Source organism: Oryzias latipes, chromosome 16 (assembly GCF_002234675.1).
Source record: "Oryzias latipes chromosome 16, ASM223467v1".
Taxonomy (NCBI): Eukaryota; Metazoa; Chordata; class Actinopteri; order Beloniformes; family Adrianichthyidae; genus Oryzias; species Oryzias latipes.
In genome coordinates, this window is record NC_019874.2 from 14443620 (window position 1) to 14471064 (window position 27445).

A 27445-nucleotide genomic window follows, 5' to 3' on the forward strand; every position below is an offset into this window, starting at 1 on the left:
TGTCACTCACAGGACCGCACGAGTCTCTGTGTTTGCGTGAGCCTCTATTCCTCCTCACTCACAAGTGGGAGCTGGAGGCCTCACACTCAATCATGCCTCTTTCTGCATGCTGGGGTGCACTTGTGTGCACTGTTTGCGTCTTCATTGGCGTCAATGCTGGGGTGTTCTGCGGCAGCAACAAGCTCCTCCCACCACTCCAAGCCCCGCCCCCTATCCTCTCAGTAGTTATAAAGCATGCTCACCCTCATTCTGGCACTGTTTGAAAGCCTCAGCACCAGAGCAAAGTTCAGCATCTTCACATCAGTGTGTCCATGCCAGACACGCAGGTAAGAAAGACATTTCCCTTTGGTTTCCTTTTTGATTCATTTTATTGATATTTTATGTATTTTATTAAGTATCCAATGCAAAATGATATATTTCAAAATATATTTTATTATACATTTTTTATTATAGATTTTTCTGTTTGTAACTATATATTTTTGGTTACAAATATTTTACACACAGTGAGAACAAAGGGCTTTCCGGTGGAAAAATCAACCGATAATGTTTTTTAAATTTCTAATCTCTAACATAACTCAATTCAGCACATAGAGAAAGTATCTATTGTGGGAGACAAATACTTTTTTTTTTTTTATTACAGAAATTACTTGTAAACATGAGATTTTTCATTAGGTCAAGGTGACTTATCTGTGGGTAAAGTCCGAAGATAAATGTATGTTTTTTTTAATTGAATAAACTACATTTTTGGTGAGCATTTACATAATTTGATTTTCATAAAAAGGGCTGTATTTTGAAAAATAAATAAATAAATAAAAATAAAGAACATCACCAGCTGAGGAGAAGAGAGGCTTTCTCACAGAACCACATCATTACCAGCTATTTGAATAATGAATGAGTAACAATGACCAGCTGCTCTTAGGAATTGTATTAGCATTAAAAGAATGACTGTTTACATTCTCACCCTGTCATCTGAAACATGGTTTTCAAAAGGATGCTGCAAAACTTATTACATCCATCTGAAAAAGCAACAATCTCAAAATCCTTGCTTTAAATCCGTTATAACCAATTTCCCCACCGTGGGATCAATACATTTTTATTCTATTGAACCTTCAAAAAGAGACGGGTATGGTGATTTTAATTTAAAAAATCTAATTTATAACAAGAAAAAATAGATAAAATCAAGCTAAGTCTTTAAAATGACATCTAAAATACAGTAAATCCAGAGAACATATATGATAAAAACAAAATACATGGTAAATGATCTGAAAGTGAGTAGATGTGCTCTGTGAGAAGCCAATGAGAGCGGTCTGCAGAGAGCTCTGCTGTAATATGAACACTGCGCTGGTGGGCTTTTTCAATTACACGAGATTGAAAGCCTCCCGGCTACTTAAGTTGTTGGTTTTAATTGAACATTGGAAGACTGTTATAAAACAACATTCATCATAACTAATGAAAGAATCACAGCTTTGCTTCAGGACTTATGTCAAGTATTCAAGTGATTATCAAAAGGGTTTATCCCCCCTACCCTACATTTTATTGGTTGAAGATGACTTTGTTTATTAAAAATAAATTGGATGTGTCTAATCCCAATTCAGAAAGTGTTTATGAACGTTTAACTACTGCATCACTTTATAATGGGGAAAAAAAAACTACATCACAAATACACCACGTTATTTTATTTTTCCAGCTCAACAGGCTGAAGGGGAAGAAATGAAATTAATTGACATTGATTTGTTTTAACTTTGTTTTTTTCTCTCTGTCTGTTCAGTCATGAATGTAGGAATCTACGTGTGTGTTATCCTGGCTGCTCTTTTCACTGGCTCTCTAACTCTGCCTTCAAAGTCCATGGTAGGACGCACAAACGAAAAAACAATGTCGTCTTTTCTCCTTCTTTTCTCCAATGTGTTTGTTTTCTGTTTCAGAGAACTGAAAGAAAAGCCCTTGTGACAGAAAGCCTACCTGTCCCACTAACCAATCACACGCGTCAGGCTCGCTCTGCTCCTGCGCCCCCTTCAGGACAGCTGCAAAGTGAATCAGCCCAGAACAGCCTGAGCCAGCTGCTGGCCAGACTCCTCTCTAGAAAAAGTGAGTGATCAGAAACATGTGGGCAGAAAACCAGAGAGGGGAACTGTGGCAATTGTGGACTTGATACTCATTTCGTGTTGGCATCACTGTCCCGCTCTTGTTGCATCTCCCCTCCTGACATCCGTCTGTCTGCGGGCTGCCGTCATTCACGCTGAGCCCGTACCTTGCCATCTGGCATTTCCCACCTCCCTCTAGCTTCCGCTCTCCATTGTCCCGTGCCCCGCTCCTGTCTCTTCCATAACCGTTTCCTCAAATCCTATCCGCTGACCTGCCCTTTCCATTACTCCCTCACACTTGTCCCTACCTCCTAACCTCTTTCTGCCTCCCCATCAGCATTACAACCCTCTATCATGACTGAGTCAACACTGTTTGACTTGCGGAGCTCACTGACCTTAAAGAATATAGGTCCAGAAAAACAGATCAAATCTGCTTGAGCAACTTTGACAAGTTAATTTGAGAAATCAGAGAATAATCTCAATAAAAGTAATACTATTTAGAAGAAAATAAGGCTCTAACAAGCTACCCCCCCAATGTTTTCTGCTTCAGGCTCATCCCTCCAGACCAGATCCTCCCTCACCAGCAGAGCTGCAGCCCCCAGTCACAGGATAAAGGACAGAGATTACCTGGGATGGATGGACTTTGGGCGACGTAGTGTGGAGGAGTATGAATATTCCCCATAAAGCTGCAAGTTTCATCTCTCAACATCTAAATCAAAGCCCTAAAACACGGTTCACCCTTTTAATTCTGCACCAAATGAGAGAGGACTTTTCAAGCTTTTAATCAAAACAAATCAAAATATTCACCTTTTGTTTCTGATTTTGTTCTGAACATGTTTAGAACAAAAAAAATCTTCATATCAAATCATCTACTAGTTAAAATGTAAGCAAATTCACACAAAAATACCACATCTCATGGGAGAAAGAAGAGGCACAGCTTGTCAGCTTCATTCACAAACCTATATAAAGATATATAGGAATAGTACTAGATTAGAGGCATCAGTGACACATAAAAATCAAGGATTACAAGATCTGCATGCACTAGTTCTACATCTTAAAGAAACATGGTTTCATCTGGAAGGATGTTTGTCCTCTGTAATAAAATAAATCCAGAAGTTGTTTTGATCCCATTTCACATTCACTTTCTGTCAAATAAATGTTGATTGTTCTCTGGGAAGGCATTAATAAAAAAACTGAAATGCATTTTTTTTTTTTGAGAAATAATTGCATTTTGAGAGCAGTTGGTTGGCTCACTTGGAATGTGTCCCATCACCGGGGTGGAGGAAAACACAGAATGTCTCTGTAAGCGGCGAGCGTCTGACAGCATCCATGCCATGAAAACTATGAAGTACTGACAGCTTTGACAAGTGTAAACAAATTCTAATCTCACAGTGCTGATCCGGACTCTGACATGCATGTGACTTTATGACTATGAATGATTGACGGTATTCTCTATAGCATAGACATCAGCAGAGGTAAAAGAACATTTCTATGTTATTTGTAAGAATACAACTGCCTCCTGAATAGAACTTTATGTTTGCTCACTTATATTCTGCACACTGAATAAAAATATTTCTAAATCAGTTGTAATGATCATACGGGCTCCTGAATGCATTCAAACAAAAAAAGCCATCTGAACCTCCATCAGACAAACACACCTACAGTCACATACGACAAGACAGCCTACAAAACCTGAAAAATGCCAAACTCTATTCATGAGTGAGGGTTAAAACATGGATCCATGGAACAACACCGATTTGCTGCAAATCCTCTCAATAAGCGACAAGTTTGGAAAGATAAAGTTATCTATAGGGGAGTTGAACAAATGCCTTTGCGATGGTTTGACACATGAAAAATAACATCCACGCTCATACATTGTCTTGATGCAGATGTCGATTCTGGTCCCACATACTGACCCCAAAAAGAAGATAAACTGCCTTTATTTTTATTTTTAGCTTCTTTTTTTTTAACCCTTGTGCTATCTTAGATGACCCCACCCATGCATTGACGTGTTATTCCTACCATGACAAAGGTGGAAAGATTTCATGTAATCCATGGACACCAGTGAAGATCACAAATTTTTGAAGAAAAAAGGTTCAGCGCACTGTCTAGTGGGTCTAGATGACCCAACTCCCAACGTTAAAATGCCTAGGATAGCACAAGGGTTACAATTGGTCCATGTCTTTGTTGCACCCATGTGCACACAACAGGAAATACATCAGCTGTATTCCTGTAAAAGCAACCTCAGAACATGTCTGGTTTTAATTAGTATTCACAGGTATTAAGCATATGTAAAAGTAGGAAATTTAAGGAAATGGTAAAAGCAAGAGTTTTTTGTGTACACCTATAAAATGAGAATAAACGATTCTAAACAAATAGTGCAACAAAGACACGCCCTGCAAAAAACAAAGCTAAAACTACATAAAACATTAAAAGGTAAATGATTAAGTTTAAATCTTTATTCAAAATACAGATCGCCATTGTCCAGTCTTTCCTAGAAAATGAAAACGTTTATGCAGAGTTGAACATATTTATTTGAAATGCAATGTCAACCACACACACACACACACACACAAACACACACCTACACACAGATACATACTACATTATGAAAATGTTGAAAAAAAGGAAAGCTGAAAGACAACAATGATACCATGAGTAAAAACAATTTTGATACAAGAAATCAAGTCACTATGTAAAAGCACGAAAAGCTGTGGTTCAAAATAAAGAGAAATGAATGTCAATTATGGGCAAAAATCCTTTTATTCTTTTTGTTTGGGCATAAACTCAGAACCAACAAAAGAAAGCACATATTGCAACACATTTAAAATCAAAAAAATTGGAATGATTCATGGAGAGACCAACAACAGAACATTTTTTCACATTTTTTCTTAAGAAACTCAAGTCTGAGATTTAAAGTGCAAAGAAAAATATGAAAGTATTCTCAACAGCAAACGACAGTGCAGCGGCCTTCTTATTGAAAATTTTGGTCGTCAAAAACCCACATGAAGTTGGTTTGTTTGGTTTTCTTTTTTTACATGATAAACATTGTTACTAGAACATATCAGTCACACAAACACTGACACAAAGGTAAGTCACCCATTTTCCACACTCATACAAAGGGTATACTGAAACATTTTTGACATTCAATTTGAGAACCGCAAAAAAATATATACGGTAGTACAGAACCCTAACGGACATTTGGCACTCATTTAAGCTGGACTGTTAAATGCATGAACTGCTGCTATTTTCAGGATGTGGAACTAAAACCCAACAGAAAAGGCCAAAGCCATTAAAGTCAATGATGAACATCACTGTCCGTTTTGAAGAAGTAATCAAATGAGAAGATATGGCTCCAGATATTTTAATTGTTTAACTGGAAATAATGAAGTTTTCCTCTTCTTCTAAATAATCTGTTCATATGTTAAAATGTCTAACTGTCTAATTACATGGTCAAAATACAAAAAATGTTAGAACGGATGGATTGTAGATCAGGCGTGGTTCAAGTGAGCTACATTTTGCTGTCATTGTTTATCTATCATATAATCATATCATTGCACATTTAACCGTTGAAGAAACTAAATATATTCTAAAATATTAGTTTTTGTTCTTTTGAACAAAAAGTTCAACACGTTTAGTAAAATTTACCAGTAGAATAAATCTATTGCATCCTCACATCTAACTATAAAGACGGTCTATAAACATGGTCCTTAGTCACCAAAACATAGTTAATAATCAGCTTAGCTCCTTCAAGTACCATAGGTTAAGTGAGAAGAAGCTAAGCAATGTTTTTAAGTACTTATGCATGTGTACAATAATGCATGTTTTCAGTATGAAAAAGGAACATCTATAAATGTACTACAGACTATTTTCTTTATTAGTCCGTTTGGTTTGAATGTTTGCGGAGCTTTTGGCTGGATATTGCAATTGGAATGAAGGTTTTGCTCTTTATTAGGCATCTGTAGAGGGCTCCATGACTGATGAACTCTGCTGACCAAGACCAGGATGTGTGTGTGCGCGTGTGTGTGTGTCAATGAAATTGGCCCATGGCCTCAGCAGCCTTCACTCGAACCACAGGATCTGAATCTTGAAGCAGCATCACTAAACCTGTAAAAACATAAACCACAAACATTTGAGCTAAAAACACACAAAAAAAAACACAGAATCAAGTCTTATTTTGAAGGACGTGCTACCGTTTGTGACTGTGGCCATGTTGAGTTGGGAGAAATGCTCCTGGTGAAGATTTCCCAGCAGAAACCCTGATGACAGACCAATGAAATCAAACAAGTTTAGGAAACTTTGCATTTACATATCATAAGAGACTGAAAAGGAGGCTGCAGATTGTTCAAGTGGATAACAGTTGTTATTCTGAGAAAAAAGGAATAATCCCAAGAAAAACCGACAAGTATTTTTTGGCAGTAACCTGGAATCTGATCAGTGCATTCAGAAACAGGTAAAGGTGCTACAGTACCTATAAACATGGCGGCTGCTGCTCTGACTTCAGGCCAATTACTCTTGAAGAACTGGATCACTGAGATGTGGTAGAAGTTCAGCATGCCAGGAAAATCTTGAATCTATAACCAAAAAAACATTAAACAGATCATCAAAGTAAAAAAGCTTGATTTCTGCTCTGTTCTTTGTCCAAATATGAAACAGCAGAAGTTATCCCAACAAAGTAAATGTATCTGCAGAGAGCCCTGCTTACCAGATACTTCGTGAGATCGTTGATGAACTCTCCATAGTGCAAGCTCTTGTCATCATGTAGATGGTTCTGAAACATGGCAGTGATCTGCTCTGAACCCACCACAGGAGCACACACTCGCATGGCAAACTTGCTAGCCTGGAAAAAAACCAAAAATAAATAAATGTAAAAAATTTAATAAAAATAATAATAACTCCTTCCTGTAAGAAATTACATTAGTTATTTGCCCACTCTGAAATAAATATTATTTTTTTCTTCTTCTTCTTAGTTGTACCTTAACCACTTGTGGGTTTGGGTCAACCAGGTGTAACAGCAGGCTGACCAGAACATTGTGGATCTGGTCTTTGAACACGGGCTCTCCTGAACCAAACTTGGACAGGTTTCCCATCAGAAGGATGGAGGCATAGCGGATGTCATCATTCTCCTAAAGAAGTAGAGAGTCTTAGGACGCCGTTTGAGGAGTCGGTCCAAATTCATCCCACTTTACCTAAAACAGGTGTCACTTTTGCTGACAGTTACTCAAAGACTTACACTTTCCAAAAATGGTTTGATCTTCATGAAGATGTAAACTACGAGTAGGTGGATATTCTTCTCGTCCAGGTGTTGAAGGACTTTGGACAGTCCAGACATGGCCTCGTGAGCAATCAGCTTACCTGCAGAAAGGAGGCGACTTGATGAGTGAGGAGCATTTCTTACATCAGCTATCACACGGTACTGTTCCCCCACCTGGATCATCCTTCTCCTCCATTCCTGAGCTCATGGCTGCCAGCAGCTCCTTGGCATATTTGTTCACCTTTCAGCATCACGAACCAAGAAGCAGTGAGAAAACAGACACCTTTAGAGCATCTCTATAGGCTTCTGTCTGCGTTTACCTTTTCAGGCGATCCTGTTGCGATGTTCCCCAACCCTCGAACGGCCAACATGCGAACGGTGCAGCATGGATCCGATACCCTCTCCATCATGTTGTTCAGTAACACATCTATTAGCATCAGCTCAGTCACCACGTGGTGGTTGAGCAGCTGAGATGAGGGAATGACAAAGAGAAGAGACTGTTAATGCTCTGCACCGTCTGCTTCCCCTTCAGTTAGTTTGCTCTAAATATGCTGTGCTCGTCACCTCAGAGAAGAAAGCTGTGACTGTGATTCTCTGACATTCATAAATGTTGTTGAGGAACGGACACATACACTCTATGATAGCAGGCAACCTGGGACCAGCATGCTTTGCCATTGCCCTGCATACAGAACAGCAGCATTCAAAGTTAACAGTTGCATCTTAGTGTTTGCAGAGATGAAGGTGCATGACTGTATCTGTGGCTCTTAGACTTATTTTTCATTACTTTGCTAATAAAGTCACTCCAGTAATGTGTGTGCTTGGTTCCTTTATTGCATCCCAAGCTTTATCTTCTTCCAGTCTTTTGGACACCTCATCTAACTGGACTCGCGCCAACAAGATTCTGAGAGCGTCGGCCGCTACCCTGAAACAGGATTGAAAAAGGAGACGGCATTAAGATGTACGTTATCGATCAAATACATTTTACAACCTTCACCTAGGAATAAAAATTCCTACCCTGCTACATGGATGGATGGATTTTTGGTGGTGTTGTCTTTAGGTGCGGAGACGCCGACACTTGCTCCCAGTCGGACAGTGAGGCAGGAGAAGAGGCGAGGAAACAGGCTGACTGTGGGCTCCTGACAGTTGCCGTTTAAAAGGAGCTCTTTGAGACCACATGTCATCTGAACACAAAGAGTATGCCGACATGACCACAATGTCACATCACCCTTTACATATGATATACAAGAGGGTGTCACTTACAGCCAGTGGCGGACTGGTGGCCACCTTTGTTGTCCCTCCCCTTGTCATCATCTCCTTCTTGTCAACGTAGGGAGCCATGACGACAAGCTTCTCCATCACCATTTCTATGATCTGAGTGGCTACAATCGGGTCTGCCCCCAAAGACATCCATATCTCGCTGGTCCAGCTGCTCGGTAAAACCAAACATTCATTACCATTGAAGAAAGAAGCATGAAGGTAAAGTATAATGTGAATAAAAAACTGAACGTTTAGCAACATGGAAAAAAAACATTTAGTGGACAAACTGGTGGGAATATAGTTTGAACACAAACCTGTCATAAGGAAGCGGCTGATTGATTAGTGTGTTGATGACAGTCTGCAGATGCTGAGATGCTAGAATCAGTACCGTCTGTCCCACTGCCACTTTCACCTGAAACAAATCAAGACAGAGCATTTTTCTGTTACTGTTGCTTTTTACCATACATGAAACACTTCAGTTCCTGTAAAAAGTCTTAATAACCAAAAAAAGAAGATAAAAAAAATATATTTTAATAAAAAAAATGTAGGCATGTAAAATATTTACTTGTTCATCTGTAATGCTTTGCAGACACACATGTAGCACCTCCAGCATCTCAGGGACCTACAGCGCAGGTCATGACAAACACTTTAAATGGATCTCAACAAAAGGGCTTTATAAGCATGTGCGTGTTTCCAGGGAACTTTACCAGATCTTGCAGTCCACCTCCTCTATTCTTCAGCAGAGTATTTAGGATGACGGATGAAGCCCTGCAGCAGTTGGTTTGACTGTCGACGAGCCCTTCAAACAACATGAAGACCAACGTGGTCAGCTGCTGCTGAGGCAGACGCTTGCTCATCACCTGAAAAAACACAGTCATAACAATCTACATATTTTGGGGGACACAGATGAACATTTCCAGGGAAAAGGTCCATTGATGAGTGGTAAAAACTGCTTGAGATACAAACAGAAATAAAGAAACACTTATTTTAAGGATAAACCCCCCAGCTTTGCAGAGGGGCTCTGCATTTACCTTGGTAAGGTCTGAACAGGTCTTGTAAAGAACAGAGTGGTCCGGATTTTCAAGCTCATCCTTAAAAGGCAGCAGACCTTCAACAGCGTCATCCTTATAATCCAAGGAGAACCCTACAAAAAAGACATTTTGAAACCTTCCCAAACCTCTTACATAAAAATACAGGAAATGTAGACTGGCATGAATACAAAGATCTGAGAACTTCTACCATCTTCACTGTAGCATAACAGACTGAAGACAGTATCTTTGAGTACATTTCTTCACACGATGGTGTACCTTCATATCGCAGCTGGATGTAAAGCAGGGAGTATATGCAGTCTATAGCAGCAGCACGTATGGCAGGAAGAGGGTCCGAACATCGAGGAGACAGTCGACCCAACAAAGCTCCAACATTATGAAAAGATACCATGTTCTGGACAAACCAACACAAAAATGTGACACACGTGATGCACGTCGATGCTACTGCTAGTCACCAAGCAGACTTTAGAGTGTGATGTTCAGAGGGGGAGGATCTCTGACCTTGACGTTCAGGTTGTCCAGAAAGTAAGCTAGTATGTGGGAGGTGACTATGATGGCTCTCTCCCTCTCATGGTCCCGCCCAGAGTTCAGCCATGTTTCAATGTGCTGCAAAAACACAACAACACACCTCACAAGATGAAAAAACAAAAAACAGAAAAAGCAGAAATCTGTGCATTTAGCAAGGATGTAAAAAAAAAAATAAATGTATGTTTACTAATAGAGGAACTAGAGCACACTGCAAAAACAGGCCGCCCAGAAATAAGTCAAAAATTCAACTTTTTTTTAGGTGGGAAAATAATAATAATTAAATTAAAAAAAAAAAAAAAAAAAGGCAATAGAGTAAGAAAAATAGTCTTCAAAAGATTTCTTATTTTAAGAAAATAATTCTAGTTACTAAGAGTAAGTACTCAAGTAAAGAGTCTTAAGTATGAGTTTTTGAAGTCCACATAAATCTTACCTGAACCAAATGACAACTAAAGTGATTTTTACACCAATACAACTGTGTTTAACAGGTTAGAAGTGCGTATGCCTCATGAATATATATTTATATATTTGGAATTAAGGTAAACATAAAAGAGGATCAAGTTTCACCTTAAAGACATTCTGCAAACCGTCGGGGGTGGGATCTCTGGCTAGTACGCTCTTCAGCAGCTCCTGCAGTGCAGCCAGCGTGTCTTTGTATAAGGCCTGTCAAGTCAAGCAGTAACACATTTTTATTTTGTTTGTCGTTTTACATTTCAACATTTTTAAAGGTTAACATGAGTAATTTTGGATTTGGCAACTCCTTGAAATAAGGTGTGGTTCCAGGGATTATGTGTTTCCACACATCTCTGTGTGTTTTAGCTCACCTGTCTCTGCTTGGGGTCAAGGAAGTCCTCCTCTTTGATTTTTTCTGGAGTGTGCGTCTCAGGTGGCAGTGAAAACACACTGTTAACACACACCTTTAGCAGGTCAAAGCTTTCGTTCTCCGTCAGTGCTGGTTCCAGAGTCCTGAAGCACTCATGGTCAAAGATAAAACGATGAAAAAGAGTCCAGTAATGGTTGATGTCATATATGTAATATGATCACTCAATGTAGACATTTAATAAAATATGATAATCTCAACTCTTCCTCTGCTTTGAGCCTTTACATCCCACAAAATCATGCTGATCCCATTTCAAGCACTGAAAACTCTGCTGTGTTATAAGAAAATTCCTTTTGCAAAGCATTGAAGCAAAGGATACAGGAGGTTGGCGCAGGTGCTCATCACCAGGTGACGTACTGGAGTCCTCAGTGAGTCGGTTTGCTCCGACTTGATGAAATCCTGCTCAGTGTAGGTGATACACGTCAGACAGAAAATAAAAGGGAAATGACAAAGTTGGGCTTTCATCGTAACACTGACCAGCATAACGGAGATGAGCTCCTGCTTTCGAGAGAAGACGTAGCCTTGTTTCTTCACACACACGCCGATTGCTTTGGCTATCAACCCAACACTTTGGATCAAACTGAGCTTCATTGTCAGGTCCTGTATAAGAGAAACAGACATGCAGAAGTGGAGGCACAACAAAAGTTAATGAGAGAAATACAAAAAAAAAAAAAAAAAGAAAATCAAAGAAATGATAGAAGTGGGAAACGTTTTTCCAAACGTATATGATCACCAAGAACACGGTCAGATAGATTCTCCAAAGCAAAAACTGAAATCAAGCTCAACAGTTTAAATCAATCCCAAACTGAAAAATTGCAGATTGATCTTCCATGCCTACGGATGGAGAGAAGTTTTAAGGAGTCAGATTGAAGGAAAGATACAGCAACAAACCACCTGCAGATTCTGGTCTACAAAGAACCAGATAAGCCTGAAGAGAGAACCCAGTTAGAAATTAGTTAAAAAAAACAAACATTGAGAGCACTAGTGGTAAAATTAGGAATAAAAAAATAATCACAATGTAAAAGAATCAAAAGAAAATAAAAAGAACTCAAAGTGAAAGCTCAATCAAAATTGATCTTCGAGTAGAGAATTTGTTAAAGTCTGACTTAGGATTGAGCAAAAGTCTTTATGTAAATGCAGCTTCTCACTAAACTCATCTAAAACATGACACAAAAATACATTACTGTTACTAATAGATATAACAAAGTTTTCTTTCAAAATGAAATAAAGTCTGTGAAGACGACATTCTCTCACAGTTACTGTAACTACCCTAGAACCGTTGATCTGGCCTTTACCTTTGACCTTGTTGAAGCATCTTCCTGGAATTGTTTTAATTTATTTTAATTTTAAAATGTAACTTTGAAATTCCCTCTCTTCACATTTAAATTTAGTAATTGGTGAAACATTTTGATGATAATGTGCCAAAAAGAGAGAAAAGAAATTAAGTATTCAGTCCCTGCCTTCCACTAAAAAAAAAAACTAGCTCTTGCTTCTTGATGTAAGTTGATGCTCATCAGCAAATCAGGTCACAGCCAAGCTGATATCAAGTAGGCACAAAACATGGAGATTGGTTTGGATACTGCTAGAAAGGTAGCTTTTTATACTCCAAGAACTGAAACATTTGAACCGTTAGTGAGCCTAACAGACCTCAGATGGATCGACAACTTTCTTTTCTGTTCCTGTCAGCATCTCACAGCTTTAAGTGATACTCCAAATGTCCAAAAGCATATTAGTTACCGTATTTTCCGGACTATAAGACGCACCGGAGTATAAGTCACACCAGCCCAAAAATGCATTTAAAGTAGAAAAAAAACACAGATAAGTCGCACTGGACTATAAGTCGCATTTTGACGGGAAATTGATTTGACAAAATCTGAGACCAAGAACTAATAACTTTCACTAATAACCTCATATGACACAATCATAGCAGACTGTTTATCTCATAATTTTACAGTAATTCTTTCTCAAACTTATTTATTTATTCTTTTCATGAAGCATCATTGGCCAACCAATACTCTGTTTTCATCCTGTATTTGTAGAAACAGTTGTCATTTTTATTCCATTTCTGAATCTATGAAATCATTGGAAAATAGAATATTATGTTGTTAGCCTTCAAGATCTTACTGTAAAAAAAAGTTTGCTGATTCTCTGAGTCACTTAACATACTTTTAACACTTAACATACCTCATACATCAAATTGACCCAGGAACATCATCTCTGTTCCTCACAAATGAACATAACAGGAGGGTTAACAATGTATTTATTTCAATTTATTTCTAATATATAAGTCGCTGCGGAGTATAAGTCGCACCCCTTGCCAAACTATGAAAAAAAGGGCGACTTATAGTCCGGAAAATACGGTAAACAGAATAAGCTAAAATTTTCCTGTTACATGGGTTCATTGTGAAAACCTTAAAATAGATGCAAATGAGCTTAGCATGAGCCTCTAAAGAAAACTAAAACAAAAGCTGCATTTTTGAACATAAAAACTTTCAGGAAAATCTGTAAGAGCACAAGAGGAGGAGAATGAAAATAACCCCAAGAGCTAAGTAAGAATACAAGAAAATAATTAAACTAAAGAGCCCCATCGGTCCTGCTACAATACCTTTGTCTCTACTTTTATCCCCAGAACCTGTATAAAAAAAAAAAGAGGTGATGATAAGCTTGTTTGCAATGAATAAGGAACTTTCACATGTGAGATTTTTACAGTTACCACTAAATGTGAGTTTACATTTTTTTAAAAATAAACCACACTCCATAAACAAGTGGGAAATAAGCTGCTCGTGACATTTGTTTATTGCTTAAGTGACAATTATCCCAGTCACATGATAGTGTTTGCAGGATGCCGACATAGTGACATCGTTTCTTTCAAACGGCCAACCTCCAAAAGCCCAAAGACAGCGACAAAGTCAGCGTTCTTTGGAGAAAACAAGCTTTAACAAGATTACGTCAAAAATGCTTGCAGGTCACGAGTCTCCAGCAATGATCCTCCAATGCTAGGACTTAAAAATAGGAGTCAATCCACAAGATAACGACTAGATGCAATGCTTGCCAAGATACAACTCTTTTCTATTAACTAAAATGAACTCTACTGCATTCTTAACAGAAACATATCCCAGTTTAACCACTTAATCTGCTATATGTCAAGAGAGCCTTTAGTTTAGATGCTAAAAGGATGCATTAAATTCTGAACTGGTTAGACAACAGTGGGTCCTCTCTATCAATAAACTTTCCTTTTATAAAAAAATAAAAATAAGTTGATTGGAACAGCTGCTCATTTCTTGGGACATGTTTAATACCTTGGTATTAAAGTGTTTGCTAATGGAGCGCAGGATGTCTTGATCGATGCGGTTCAGGATCGTTTCTGGCGGCGCGTTTAGAGCTACCTGTCCATAGCAGAGAATCAAAGTGCTTTTCACCTTCTCCACCTCGACTTCATTGCGATCCTACAGTGGACAAAAGTGAGCGATATAAAGGTTTCATTAGACAGACTTCAACAAACAAATATATTATTGAATCTCTAAATTTTCAAATGTAACAGAAAGGTTTCAATATGACATCTTAGTACTTTGAGCAGGTTGAAGATGCTTTGCGACTTTTTAAAGGCGTCCGATTTCCCAAACTCCTCCAGCTTAGCTAGGGTTCCTTCTAAGTGGCTGTTGGCACACAGACCGATGCCCATTGCTACTCCCTGATCAACACAGAAGAAAGGAATGAAAACAAAAGAAAAGCACAATGCAAGCCATTTAGGGTTTGCTCGTTTGTCTTTGCGTGTGACAAACCTCTCTTTCCACAGCGTCATTGTGTCGTGCAGCAAGGAGGATTTCCTGGAGCTGTTTTTTCACAAACTCCTTGTTGAAACAGTGCTGCAGTGTCACCCCAATGCATCGATACAGGAAACTCTATAAAAAATAATGCAAAAGACAATGTTGCCATGTGTTCACTTTGCTTCACTGAGAGGAGATTTGCTCGGTTCTCACCAACAACCTTATTTAGCAGGAAGATCATAAGAATAAACTACCGGTAAACTAAGAATCAAAGCTTTTGTTTCCAGTGGGTGTTCAGCTTTCTGTGAAGGTTTTAGTGAGGCAAAACTGCCGACTTCTATTCATATTGCACTTTTTGAACAGAAAAATGTTCAAATCAAGAAAACTCTTACCTTTTCCTCTTGGGCGTTGTTGTACGTAGAGAGGTACTTTGTTGCCTCAGCGGCCAGGGAACACACCCATTTTTCATTCTCAATCACCGCCAGGGTTTCAGACAAGAGCTGTGGAATATTTCTCAAATGTTTGCACTGTTGACTCACTAAAGCAGATGTTTTTACAGTAAAGAAACCATTATTTTCTTTAAATCAACATTAATGGCACTTCTGGCTCAGAAAACCACATTGAAGATTAAAAACAGCAGACCTTCAGCATCTTCTCATCCCACTGTTTCTTGTCTAGGCTTTCTGCCGTTGACTCTGTTAACATCAGGACATATTAGGAAAGCAGTTCAAGCACAACATAGGTTTTCTTTCAGGAAATAAACATTAGAAGGAACCATTTTTCTACCCTCCAGCATTGCAAGCAGAGGCGGTATCTCCTTTTCCCACAGAGTTTCTGCGTTCGGGTGTATGTTGATGCTGAGGACCTGGAGGAGGGAGAGGGACGGAGCGCCATGACCTCTGCTGTTAAATGGAAATGCTGCATTGACCTAGAATACAACAACCCCGAATGAGGACACAAACAGAGGGAAGCAAAAAAATACAGGTTCATTTTACAATTATACTTCATTTTTAGAAAATAATAGAACCAGTAATAAACCCAACCAAAATTACATTTTATATGTTCCTGTTTTGGATCAAAACCTCTTTAAAATGAATTAAAAAATAGCATAAAAAATAAAATCTAAAAGATTTTCCTTAAAGATAAAAAAGAAACATTTACCGTAATACATGTTTGCAAATAAAGATTCAAATCAAATAAGTATGACTATGCTATTTCATGATATTTAGGATATTTGATGCAATAATTACAATTTAATCACATGCCGCATTAGACTTTTAACTGTCTAAAACATTTAATTTACTGTACAGTTTGGCCAATTTAGCTCCTCTTTCTACACATGTAGAGTTACGTTTACAGGAAGTTAGATGAAGTGTCTGAATGCTTACCAGTAGTCTGATCATGAGTGTCTGAGGAGATGGAAGATTGACTGGTAGAAAAAGACAGAAGACACATTTAGCATGAAGTTGATCAGTTAAACCTGGATTAATTACGGTAAATCATATATTCAAAATATATTCTACATCTACATTAAAAAAAAATCATCTTCAACAGAAGTAAACTGTTTGGACTAAAGAGAAACCTGGTCCATCATTTATTCACCAACCTTCCTGTTTAAAGTCTATGTTGAAACTGGGCTCCTGGCCGGTTTTCTTCTTGCTGCCCAGCACGATGAGGCTCTTACAGAGAGGACTGGTGGCATTGCTGTACTGGGAAGGAGTCAGGTAATACAGCAGCTTGGGCCATAGAACCTTCCAAAATAAAAGCGTAAATGTTAGACATTTTGAAACATGTTTTCTACAGGCAGACTGCAAAACAAATATAGATTCACATCAGCTAGTCGTCCAACAGTGGTAGTCAGGAGATGAAGAGTGTTGTCACACATTGTCCTCAATGCCTCATTAGTCACTTCCTCTGGATCAGTGGGTCTTTGGCTTCGCTGCAGACACAAACACAAGCAGAGAGTGGAAATAGCATTTACATTAAATACAGTCAGCCCTGAAATTTCATTTAAAAAGAAGAAAAACTTTAGTTGCACACTTTAAAAAAGTGATTTTTCCTTCTGCAAAGAGCCGCAATCCTGACTGCTAACCAACTTTGAGAATTAAAATTAAAACTAAAATAACTTTGTAAGTTTATTGCAAAAAAGATACATTTTACAAACATCTGTAACCAATTTTTAACTAAACTTGTTTTATTTAAGATATTTTTGTTTTCTGCATTCAGTGATGTTTTACTGATTCATAGTCATAATCAGCCCAATGACAGCAAAACAATTATCTCCAATTCTAAATAAGCCTAACAGCAATCCCAGGAAGTGGTGTCATCAATGAGTTAAGCGGTTTACCTGGAATGTATCCGGTAAAGCACAGTTTTGAACGATGAATCGAACCAATAACTCCCCTCCCTCCAACTCCAGGTATCCGTGATGTGCCATGGCGCTGATTACTTGCACCACACGCTTCTTAACCTTAGAGGCAAAAACGGACAAAAGTGTTGAAAAGATAAAGAGAAAAGAAAGTGTACATCTTCATACAGAGATTTAAGTGAGGAGGCGGTACCTTATTGCTGTGGTCTGCCATTGGCTGTCTTATGCTGGCCAGAATGAGCAGCTTTTTACTCTCCATTGTAGCAGCTACAACATATTTCAAAGCGTTTGGTTCAAAATGAAATGGATGAAGTGAAAACTAAGACTGTGTGTGTCTTCCTCACTGGATGAGTTAATCAAGTGACGAAGCACAGCCAGGGAGCCCATCCTGCTGCGTTCATTACTGTTCTCCAGCTTCTGCAGAACAAACATCACCAGCCGGTCTGGGAAAGAGTTCACTGAAAGAACAGCACATGGAGAAGTCGAATGTGACAAACAGAAGCTTGTGACAGTTAACATTGTTTACTGAGGAGATCTGGTCTGACAAACTCATGCATGATCACATTACCCAGGTGAGCTAATATGTATTTGAAGTATAAATGTTCAAAACTGAACTTTGCATTTACATCAGGGTTCAAAGAGGAACAGAAGTTGCATACCAAGCAAACTGAAACAGCGCAGGATTTCGTTGTGGTTTTTGACAGTAGGTGGATCACTGTAGTCAACAGGGGCACAGACCTAAGCGGGACAAAGTAAATATTCATGGATCCAATCAGTCAGCTTCACTGTGAAATTGGATATCATTAAAACGGTAGAACAGTCATGTAAAACAAAAACAAACGACAGTCCTGCCTCAGTATGACTTTTTTTTTTTTTTTTTTTAAACACACAAACCTGGAATCACCATTTATCAAACAGTATTTATTATGCAACCTCACTTATTTTATGCACAAATCCAAAAAAACACCAGAATAATTATTTTTAACAGTTGATTATTGCTTATAAGGAGATTAAGACCAAGGGTTTCCTCATACATCTCTACAAAAAGGATTGATGTAATTGGAACATAGAAGTGGCCTTTTTACATTTCCAAATAACATTACATTGACTGCAATTAGAGTAAATCTGTTAAAATATAGCAGTTAACACTTGCAGTCTAAATCTCACAAAAAAATATGGATTTTTTGAAATGGTTAATTTGTGTCATTAGGTATACCGGCAGTTATGCATGTATCATTTGTGCCATTGTAAAATGGCACAAAAACATGTCGTGTCTGTTCATATCCATAGTCAACTCATGTAAAACCCTGTGATTTTTAATTGGTTACGGTTTTAAAGGGTACCTGCTGATGAAGCACAAAGAGTAGACCATCGAGTTGTGTCTCCAGCACCCTGCTGCCCATGTTGACAGAGGCATCAATGACCTGGCACAGACTCTGGTCACATTAAAGACATAAACTGTGTTACAGCACTCGAACTGACACAAACAAGCATGAATGATGTTAGGATGAGCAGAGGCATTGTTTTGAATGTGAACAGAAATCATGTCAATGACAAACAGGTTTGGATATTTGTATCATGTACTGCATGTACCTTGCTTATGACATAGTGCTCGTTGTTTTTCTTGTACAGGCTCATGATGGTGGGGATGATCTTGGGAATTTGCTCCTCCAGTTTATCACTGGGCATCAGGTGACACATTGAGCCAACAGCTTCAGCGACCGTCAGCCTGAGCTGAAAGAGACGTGAAGACGGGATGTAAAGGGACAGACGTGACAAATGAACGGTGATGTGCTGCACAGTCACTCCTCTGTGACGGCAACTAAGTCGCTAACAGACAAGGTGGAGATCAAACTAGGGCATTACGTGTTGAAACTGCTTCTATTGCTTTGGAGTTTAGTTTTATTTAATAAAAATTAAGCATTCTGCAGATCCTCGTCATCTTTGTGATTGTCTAAACATATCCACTTCCACATGTTTTCTTAGCTATTTCCTTATATAGTTGGTAGATTCATGTATGAAGACAAAATTCCTGTATGAAGACAAATTGCTCGTGCCCTTTTGTGGATGAAAGAAAAAAAAACAATCATCACTTAAATAACGTGAAAAGGAAGAAAATACTTAATAGAAATTGACTGAAAACAATGAAAAAAAAAAAATCAGACATTGGTTTTGAAACGTTCAACCTAATGATTAAAAACCTAATAAAAAGATTGTGGGCAAAAACTAGGGTTTCTTCAAACTTGCAGGGATTCTTAAAAAGTCAATGAGTGACTTTTGGTAGTTGAAATTTGATTTATTTTATTACTTTTATCATTGTTACATAATATCAGAGACCATTGTGGGATCCCATTTCATTGACAAGAGAGGTATTAATAAATTCTAAAGGGGCAACTTGTTAAGGTTTTTTCTGCTACAGTTCTGATCACTTTGCTCAGTTCAAACGCGTCTCACCTTTGGCTCCCTGCTCTGTATCCAGGTATTGAAGAGAATGTCATATGCAGCATAGATCTCACTACAGAATGTGTCCTTTCGGACTGTGGGGTCTGGAGCCTTGTCAAGGTTGGCCAAGTACTCCAAAATGCTGTCGCTGAAGTGACACAGAGCTGGAAGCGGAAAACAAGGAAAAGCACATCGTCAGGAGAAAAATAAGCAATTAGAAAATAAAAATCTGAAGGTAAAACTGTACAGAGAGGATTTGTTGGGAGTTTTGTGGCTCTTACCAGAAGAAAAGACCCACTTCATGTTGTCCTGTTTGGCTATGCCCAGCATGGGTAACATGGTGCCCAGAATAGCATTCAGGAACGGTACCATCCCATAAACTACAGAACAATAAGATGACAACAATCTCTGTTTACCACTTACTATTTTTTGCTTTAAAAAACCCAAAACATGCACTACAATAATATTTGTTTTAAATTCTTCTAAACATCTGCTACACTAATATGTCTGTATTTAAACATTCAGCTACATTCTATATGCATTTCATTCAATGGCTAAATGATCAAAAATGTCAGTAAATTAGAGACTAATGTACCAGTGATGGATTAGGTGGGGAACATTCTCACAGTAACACCAGAGCCAGAGAAGCAAAGAGGAACATAAACACTAGACAGCTTTTTTGGTTTTTAGCTTTCAGTGTTCAGTTCTCTCTCTACAGACAGATGACACTTCCTGTAACCACCGCAGGAATCAGAAATTGTTTATGGGATTCAGGATGAATTTTAGGGGTTCATATTTTATCGTGCAGCAGATTAGCTTTTCATCACAAGTTGCTCTAGTTATCAAACCCTTCGAATTAAAACTGCATTTTCATTGATTTTGATAGATTTTTTAAAAAAACATGAAAACTAAGCAAAATGTTCCTTTATGTTGACTGGATTTTCAACACACAGTTCTTGCATTTGTGCATACAGTATACTGCATTTCCTCCTTTTTGTTTTTTCCCCAGGTACTGCTTTTACCGTTTGAGTCAGAGAGGTTGGCCAATGTTTGGACGACAAAGAAATGAGGCAGAACTCCAGGCTGGAACTTGCTTAAAATTTCCTCCATGATGTCATTGATGTATTTGTTTCCCACAGCTACCAAGATGTCACTTGCAGCCTGCTGCCAGTCAGGTAGGACCTCCTGGATCGACCGTGAAGGAAATACAAAAAGAAAACCAAATTCAATTCATTTTATTTAAAAACTTTAATTACTTCAATTAGTTTAAAAAGAAATGATAATACCTTTGATCTGGTCATTTCATCTGAGGCTAGTGAGATTATGCTCTTGATTCTGGAAGCACTGACGTCCTCGATCCTAGTGCTCACTATCAGCTCGATAGTTTGAAGGATGACAACTCGATGAATCACCACCAACTACAGAGACAGAAATGGAATAGAAAAAAAACTTAAGAGGACAAAGGACCACAGATGCAGCATCGAATGAAGACATAACAGCAAAGCAACAGCAAGATATTTCATCTTCAGTGGCCATTTTCTGAATCTTCAACAAGTAGATTTTAGGCACATTGTGCTGCATCATGGATGAGTCAATTCCTCTCAATAGAGGATAATTGCTGGGTTGGTACCTGTCTGAGCTTGATATAGATGTAAAGCATTACTGCAGTGTGGGAGTGTGTGAAGCAAAACGAGTAAAAGGTTTAAGCTTTTTAAATCTTCCATTTCAAACCTTAAATGTGGTACAAATGAAAGACACCAACAAGATGAAGACAAAAGAATAATGTCAACATAAAGTCCAACATAAACAGTCAAAAAGGCTCAATTGAAAACATAAAGAACAAAATAAATCTGCAAAAATACAAGTTTAAAATAAGAAGGTAACATCTTGCTTAATCCTAATAATTTAACTACTCATTTGGAAATCTACTGATACTCCTGTCTTTATGAGTCATGAACTGTATTTAACTGCATTTCAGTAGTTTTTGTTAAACAACATAAATCAGATGTGTTCTTATTGACATTTCTCTTGCTGAATAAAAAATAAAAATTATTGTGCGTTTAGTTACTCTCTTTTCAACAGCCACTAAAAACTTGTTAGTTTTTTTTGCAGATTTTAGATACATAAAATTTTTTTTCAAATATGACAGATTCTGCTGAAAAAATAAAAATCATGTTTGTAAAGGCTGCCACAAAAATCCAGATTTACTCTACCAAATCAGACTTTTTTAAGCTACCAAAATCCTTTAGTACAATGACCCTGGTTTAACTATATTTTTTCAATGAACTCTGAAAGAACAAAGTAATATGAAGGAATCATTTCAGATTCATATAAATACTTAACCACCCAGAGATGTTGGAATAAACTGTCACATTGTGACTCCAAAGAGAACTGAGGTTCCACATAGGTAGCTGTAATAACAGTGTTGTCAAAAATGTTGTTTTAACTGAAAAACTGACTGAATTTCCCAACGGAGATTGAAAAAGTTGATCTTAATCTTAAATATATTTCACATATAAACCCCATTTCAGCATTTAAGCCCCATTTCAGTTAGCTAACAAACTATCTGTTGACCACATGTAAATTCTGAAGCATACACCTTAGTGGCATGTTATCCACACAAAATATAAAAAAACAAAATAAAAAACATTTTGTGGAGATAACACAAGTCATCAAACTCACATCCTGATTATCAGGCAAGTACTTCCCTTACTTTACAAGCACTCATGTGGTTAAACAATAGGAGGCCGTTCGAGTAATGCATAAATAAACTCAAAAACAGAGAAGTCAACGTACAGCGGGCATGGAAAGCATTCAGAACCCTTTACATTTTTCTCTTTGAATCTGAAATGTTTATTTTCTCAATAATGTACACTGAGTGCCCTTATTCTCACAAAAAAAAAAAAAAACAGGTGTAGAAATTTCAGCAAAATGTCAATGGTCATACGTATTTACACCATTTGCTGTGACACCCATTTAATCCCATGCTTGGTTGTGATCCTCACTGAAGTCCAGCTTTGTTTAATTAAACTGATTTGACTTGCTCAGGAAAGCCACAAACCTGTCAATATAGAACCCCTAACAGTTGATGGAGCACGTCAGGGCGAATGAGAATCATGAGGTTGAAGGACCCGTCCAAGAGCCAAAGTTACAAAAGAATTTCTGCAGCACTTGGGGTTCCTTTTATTGAAGACTTTTAGGACGACCAGGAACTCTACGAAGACCTGGCCGCTCAGCCAAAGTAAGCTATCGTGGGAGAAGAGCCTCGGCAAGAGCAGTAAAGAAGAACACAAATCTCACTGTAGCTGAGTTTCAGTCCAGTGTTGAAAAGATGGAAGAAAGTATATCACGAAGTCAACTATCTCTGCAGCGTTTAATCAGTTGGGGATCAGAGGCCGGATCGAAGCCTCTCCTCTATGCAAAACATATAAAAGCCCAGAGTTTGCCGAAATGAAACACATGAAGACTATAGGAAATAAAAATATTTGGTCTGATGAGACCAAAACTAAACTTTTCCATGTTCATTTTAAGCGGTATGTCTGGAGAAAACCACACACTGCTCATCACCTGCCCAACACAATCCCCAACAGTGAAATATGGTTGTGGCAGCATCGTTCTTCAGAGGTGCAGCAAGAACAGGACCACTGGCTGCTGTTGAAGAAAAGATGAAATACAGCCAAGTACAGAGATTTCTTGGAACAAAACCTCTTCCAGAGTGCACAGGACCTCAGACTGGGTCAAAGGTTCACCTTCCAACCAGAAATGCTGCTAAAAAAAACAAAGGAGTGTCTTCAGAACAACTCTGTGTCAGTTCTAGACTATCCCAGCCAGAGCCCCGATTTAAATCCAATTGAGCACCATTCCCAAGAAGAATCATGGCAGTACTCACTCAAAAGAGTGCTTCTACTCAATACAGAGCAAAGGATCACCGTTTTTCTTTTTGTAAATTTGCAGACATTTTTACACTTCTGTTCTTTTTTTACCCAAGATTTTCAATTTATTTTTTGCAAATAAAATGAACTTTCCTTATTTTGGCAAACAGCTGCAATGACACAAAGAGGGGGAAAAAATTTTGGAAGGATTCTGAACACTTTCTGTAGCCATTCAGCTAGCAGCTATCAAACCGTAAATGCAAGCACATTTCTCTGCCGCTGCCAACAGGAAAAATGAACCGACTTGTTATCAGAGCAACCCTGCAAATGTATGCAGCACTGCAGTCACATAAGCTTTAAAACGCCAAGCAAAGAGAATAATATCCAACCTAAGAAGAAATGAGAACGCTGATTAAGTCTGAAATGAGTGGAAGTTTTGAACGATTAACTATGTTTTTAACAAAAGGGTATTTGATCACTTGATTAACTGATTCTGGCTAAGCAGTAGCAGGTTGTTGTTTTTTTATTTGTTTGGTTGTGTGTAATGGGGCGGCCGTGGTGCAGCGGTAGGGCGGTCGACCTATGATTGTAAGATTGCAGATTCGATTCCCGGCTTCCACGCCCATGAGTCGAAGTGTCCTTGGGCAAGACACTGAACCCCACCTTGCCTCTGGTGGCAGGCGGGCGCCTGTGTTTGGCACCAGTGTGTGAATGTGTGAGTGAATGTGTGTGTGACTGTAGAGCGCTTAGTCCTTGTAGGAAGAAAGGCGCTATACAAGTATACGCCATTTACCATTTACGCCATTTTAATGTTGAGACAAATCTTTTCTTACACTGAGATCAAATGATCATTTTAGAGCTAAAACTACAAAGAGACTACATTTAAGAGACGATAGACAGTTATGTAATACAGTTCTTGGATGGAGCTTTGTTTGTGTTCGTTTGCTGCCTGAGCAGAAGAACTAGAGAAGCTGCTCCGAATGGTCACAATCTGTTTTATTTAGCAACTCTACCATTTAGCTGAAATAAGAACATTGAAATGATGGTACAGTGATCCCTTGCTATAACGCGGTTTGCTTTTCACGGTTTCGCTACTTCACGGATTTGCATCGTGCATTGTGTTCTGCATTCTGATTGGCTAAAAAGTCACTCCGCTTCTTCTTTAATATGTGCACGTGTATAAGGATCTTTTTGCAAAGCGGAAAAAAGAGCGACAACAACTGCCTATCACTATGCTCTTCTCCCGAACAAACACAGCTGCACCGCAGGCTTCAAAAGAAAAAAACACTGCAGAGCGGAGTCAGGATGCAGCGGCTCAGTCTGTAAAGCAGTGAAATACACCTGAGTCACTATTAGTCCGACTGTACTTTGTATTTTTTTCATAATCATTTTAAATTTTCTCCTGTTTAATCCAATTACTCGGGTCGCGGTGGGCGGGGCTAATCTCCGCGATTTGAAGCCTTCTGTTCACATTCATTAAAATTATTATTTGACAGTACAGTACAGAGTTATTTGTTGATAAAAAGGTTTCTAAAGTACTTTTATTTGTGAAACAAATGCTTGAGCCTGTAAATTGGTTTGTTCTTTCTTTTCAATGTATAATAGAGTATTTAATTGTATAATAATAGTTTAAAAAAATAAAGGTTTCTACTTCACAGATTTTGGCTATCACGGGGTCTTTTTGGAACGTAACCCCCGCGAAAAACAAGGGTTTACTGTACTGCATTGCAGAATTTTACCTTAGGGTGTTTTAGAAGATAATCTTGACACATGGCTAATACCCGGTCTGGCTGCTGCTTTCCCAGAGTCAACACAGACTTCCTGACCTGCTCCTGGACAGCTGGGTCCTTGTCGTTGGCTGCATCTAGCAGGGCCAGAGTCACCTCTGGAAAGAAAGGTGTAAGAACTGTTAGAGAGGGGCAAGCAGTGATGCAACAAGAACAAAAATAAAAAGAGAAGAAAAAGAGACTCACGTTCTACATCTGTGTTGTCCATGGTGGACAGCTAGATGGCTGGCTTTCTGGAGCCAGTCACAAATGTTTGACTTTTTCTCCTGAGAACAGAGAGTTTGCAAAGTTCAGAATATCAGTGTGAAACCTAGAACTTCAGATTCATCTGAACTTCATAGAAATGTTAAAAGTCCCACTCGAATCATTTTTTGATCTATTCTAAAAGCATTTCCAGTGGTCTTTCAACTATTAATATGCCGTTTTTAGGCAAAATAAAAAAAAAATCTGTGCCAACTGTTTTTTTTATATAAAGAATTCCAAAAAACAACTCATTACTGTAATACTAAGAATGTATCACTCATTATGCTGGCACTAAAGTTAGTTCACAAAATTCACAATATTAATATTTAAATGCTGAAAAGCTGAACTAAAACTAAATGATGGTTTCCTGTCATTGTTGAACGGTTTCGAAGCAGAAAACACAAAGACAAAAACGCCCCCCCGTATAGAATTTTAACTGGAAAATATCGCAGTGTGTTTTTAATTAACTGCGTGCAGCTGTCAGCTGACATTTCTGACACTAATTAGTAAAATGTTCTGAAAAGAAGGCAGGCGCGAGGCAGTTACCGCGGTGAAGCATTTCATCAGAAAAGTAGAAAATTGTACAATACAGCGTTCAGGATAACTGCTGGACTTGTGTCCCAATGTTTACTCATGACTGGATTGAGTGGTCATGCTGGTATAACGAGCTAACCAACTGACACAAGTTAGCATGCTAGTCGAAAAGCCGTCAATACGGAAGCCGCTTCCCTTTAGTTAGAGAGGGAGAACCGCGGCCTGGCAGTGGCATTTGATTCAAAGTCGGTTTCTACCGAAACACCACCAAACAATAGTCTCTTACCAGAAGATTGGCTGTTGACTGAATGCACGAAAGAGTCAGTAACAATCGGAGCTGCAGGTGTAAACACGGCTGGTCATGTGCTTCTTGTCAGCGTGAATGCGTCAGCTGCAGGGGGGCGTTTCCACACTCGCGTGAGGTATGGAAGTGACGTCATTCAATTACAAAGTAGTTAAGCTAAACTTACAAAAGCCACATTTTTGTGGGTCTGAATATTCTTTTTAGTTGTAATAACAGCGTAATATTAATAATGTGTTTGGGGAAAAAATAAGATTAAAAGGATGAAGGTTTTCACCAAAAAATATACTTTCCGAGTAATCAATGGAACTAGATTTTGAGTGAGTGTTGTGTTGTGTTGTATGTTCACGCAACGTTACTAAAAAAAAAACAATAATATTAATACATACTTTGAAGTTGACACGTCTGCCTAATGTACCACTATTATTTTGAAGGGTCAAAGGGGTGAATAGAATAGAGTAGAATAGAATAGAAAGTCTTTATTGTCAATAATTGTATAATGACAATAATAGCATAGCACTCTTTAAATTGGACAGTCATTACAGACAAATACATTGAATACAAATCGGACAAAGAAAAAAAACTACTGTTTCTTTTCATTTTTGATCGAGTGTCTGGTTAATTATTGAATCTTTAGTTCATGTTAGCACTGATTAAAGCAGATTTTCATTGATCCAATAGATTGATTTAATTAATTATTTATTGTAATGTATTTACACTATTTAAGCGGAAGACAACTCTATGCTGCTCCATGTCACCATAGAGGCTGCATTCATGGATTAAAAAAGATATGTGAATTTTTGAATTAAGAAAAAAAAAGCTCTCTTACTGAACTAAAGGCATTGTTTGGACTGGAGTGCCTGTGCCCTGAACCAATCAGAAGTTACTCCTTACCATGATGGGAGCCTGCATGCACAATTATCTGATAAGGGAATTGTTGCTTAAAGAATTTTAAAGGGTATAATGACGTTTTATTTGATCTTTTTTTTTATTGTTTTATACAATAAGCACCTTTATGATAAAGTACAACTTTAGTAAAAGTTTAGCTTATCAATTTAGGACATTATTCTTGTTTTTTAATTTTT

At 38.2% G+C, this 27445-nt stretch overlaps 2 protein-coding genes across 3 annotated transcripts; one reads left to right on the forward strand and one right to left on the reverse strand.

Annotated features, from left to right (window-relative positions):
- Positions 1–225: 225 nt before the first annotated feature.
- LOC101167231 (cholecystokinin) lies at positions 226–3674 on the forward strand. Its single transcript, XM_023964596.1, has 4 exons — positions 226–326; positions 1769–1848; positions 1923–2085; positions 2632–3674. The coding sequence occupies exons 2-4, from the start codon at positions 1771–1773 to the stop codon at positions 2763–2765; spliced, it is 375 nt and encodes a 124-aa protein (XP_023820364.1). The 5' UTR covers positions 226–326; positions 1769–1770; the 3' UTR covers positions 2766–3674.
- A 1147-nt stretch (positions 3675–4821) lies between these two features.
- On the reverse strand, positions 4822–26454 carry mroh1 (maestro heat like repeat family member 1). Of its 2 annotated transcripts, XM_011485077.3 has the most exons (45): positions 26346–26454; positions 25469–25548; positions 25235–25380; positions 20910–21041; positions 20646–20808; positions 19905–20003; positions 19636–19787; positions 18775–18915; positions 18525–18617; positions 17841–17919; positions 17526–17639; positions 17375–17448; positions 17161–17283; positions 16645–16752; positions 16420–16564; positions 16202–16242; positions 15600–15741; positions 15456–15508; positions 15206–15313; positions 14829–14948; positions 14615–14737; positions 14346–14492; positions 13652–13678; positions 11524–11646; positions 11366–11445; positions 10991–11132; positions 10734–10829; positions 10143–10247; positions 9900–10035; positions 9624–9736; positions 9300–9452; positions 9158–9214; positions 8907–9004; positions 8596–8761; positions 8350–8516; positions 8120–8257; positions 7900–8014; positions 7656–7802; positions 7510–7576; positions 7315–7436; positions 7058–7207; positions 6787–6921; positions 6553–6655; positions 6275–6340; positions 4822–6188 (listed from the first exon to the last, which is right to left on the reverse strand). In XM_011485077.3, the coding sequence occupies exons 2-45, from the start codon at positions 25488–25490 to the stop codon at positions 6112–6114; spliced, it is 4908 nt and encodes a 1635-aa protein (XP_011483379.1). In that variant the 5' UTR covers positions 25491–25548; positions 26346–26454; the 3' UTR covers positions 4822–6111. The 2 variants fall into 2 exon arrangements, with proteins under 2 accessions (XP_011483379.1, XP_011483380.1); XM_011485078.3 differs by lacking the exon at positions 13652–13678.
- Between the last annotated feature and the right edge of the window lie 991 nt (positions 26455–27445).

Excerpts from the sequence above, each read along its gene's own strand:
- LOC101167231 (XM_023964596.1), top strand. The coding sequence starts at position 1,771 with ATGAATGTAGGAATCTACGTGTGTGTTATCCTGGCTGCTCTTTTCACT. Across the intron at positions 1,849-1,922 it reads CTCTGCCTTCAAAGTCCATG|AGAACTGAAAGAAAAGCCCT; the intron begins GTAGGACGCACA and ends TTTCTGTTTCAG. Across the intron at positions 2,086-2,631 it reads CAGACTCCTCTCTAGAAAAA|GCTCATCCCTCCAGACCAGA; the intron begins GTGAGTGATCAG and ends TTTCTGCTTCAG.
- mroh1 (XM_011485077.3), bottom strand. The coding sequence starts at position 25,490 with ATGGACAACACAGATGTAGAAC. Across the intron at positions 11,446-11,523 it reads AGCTCATCTCCGTTATGCTG|GATTTCATCAAGTCGGAGCA; the intron begins GTCAGTGTTACG and ends TACACTGAGCAG. Across the intron at positions 6,341-6,552 it reads AGCAGCCGCCATGTTTATAG|GGTTTCTGCTGGGAAATCTT; the intron begins GTACTGTAGCAC and ends GTCTGTCATCAG.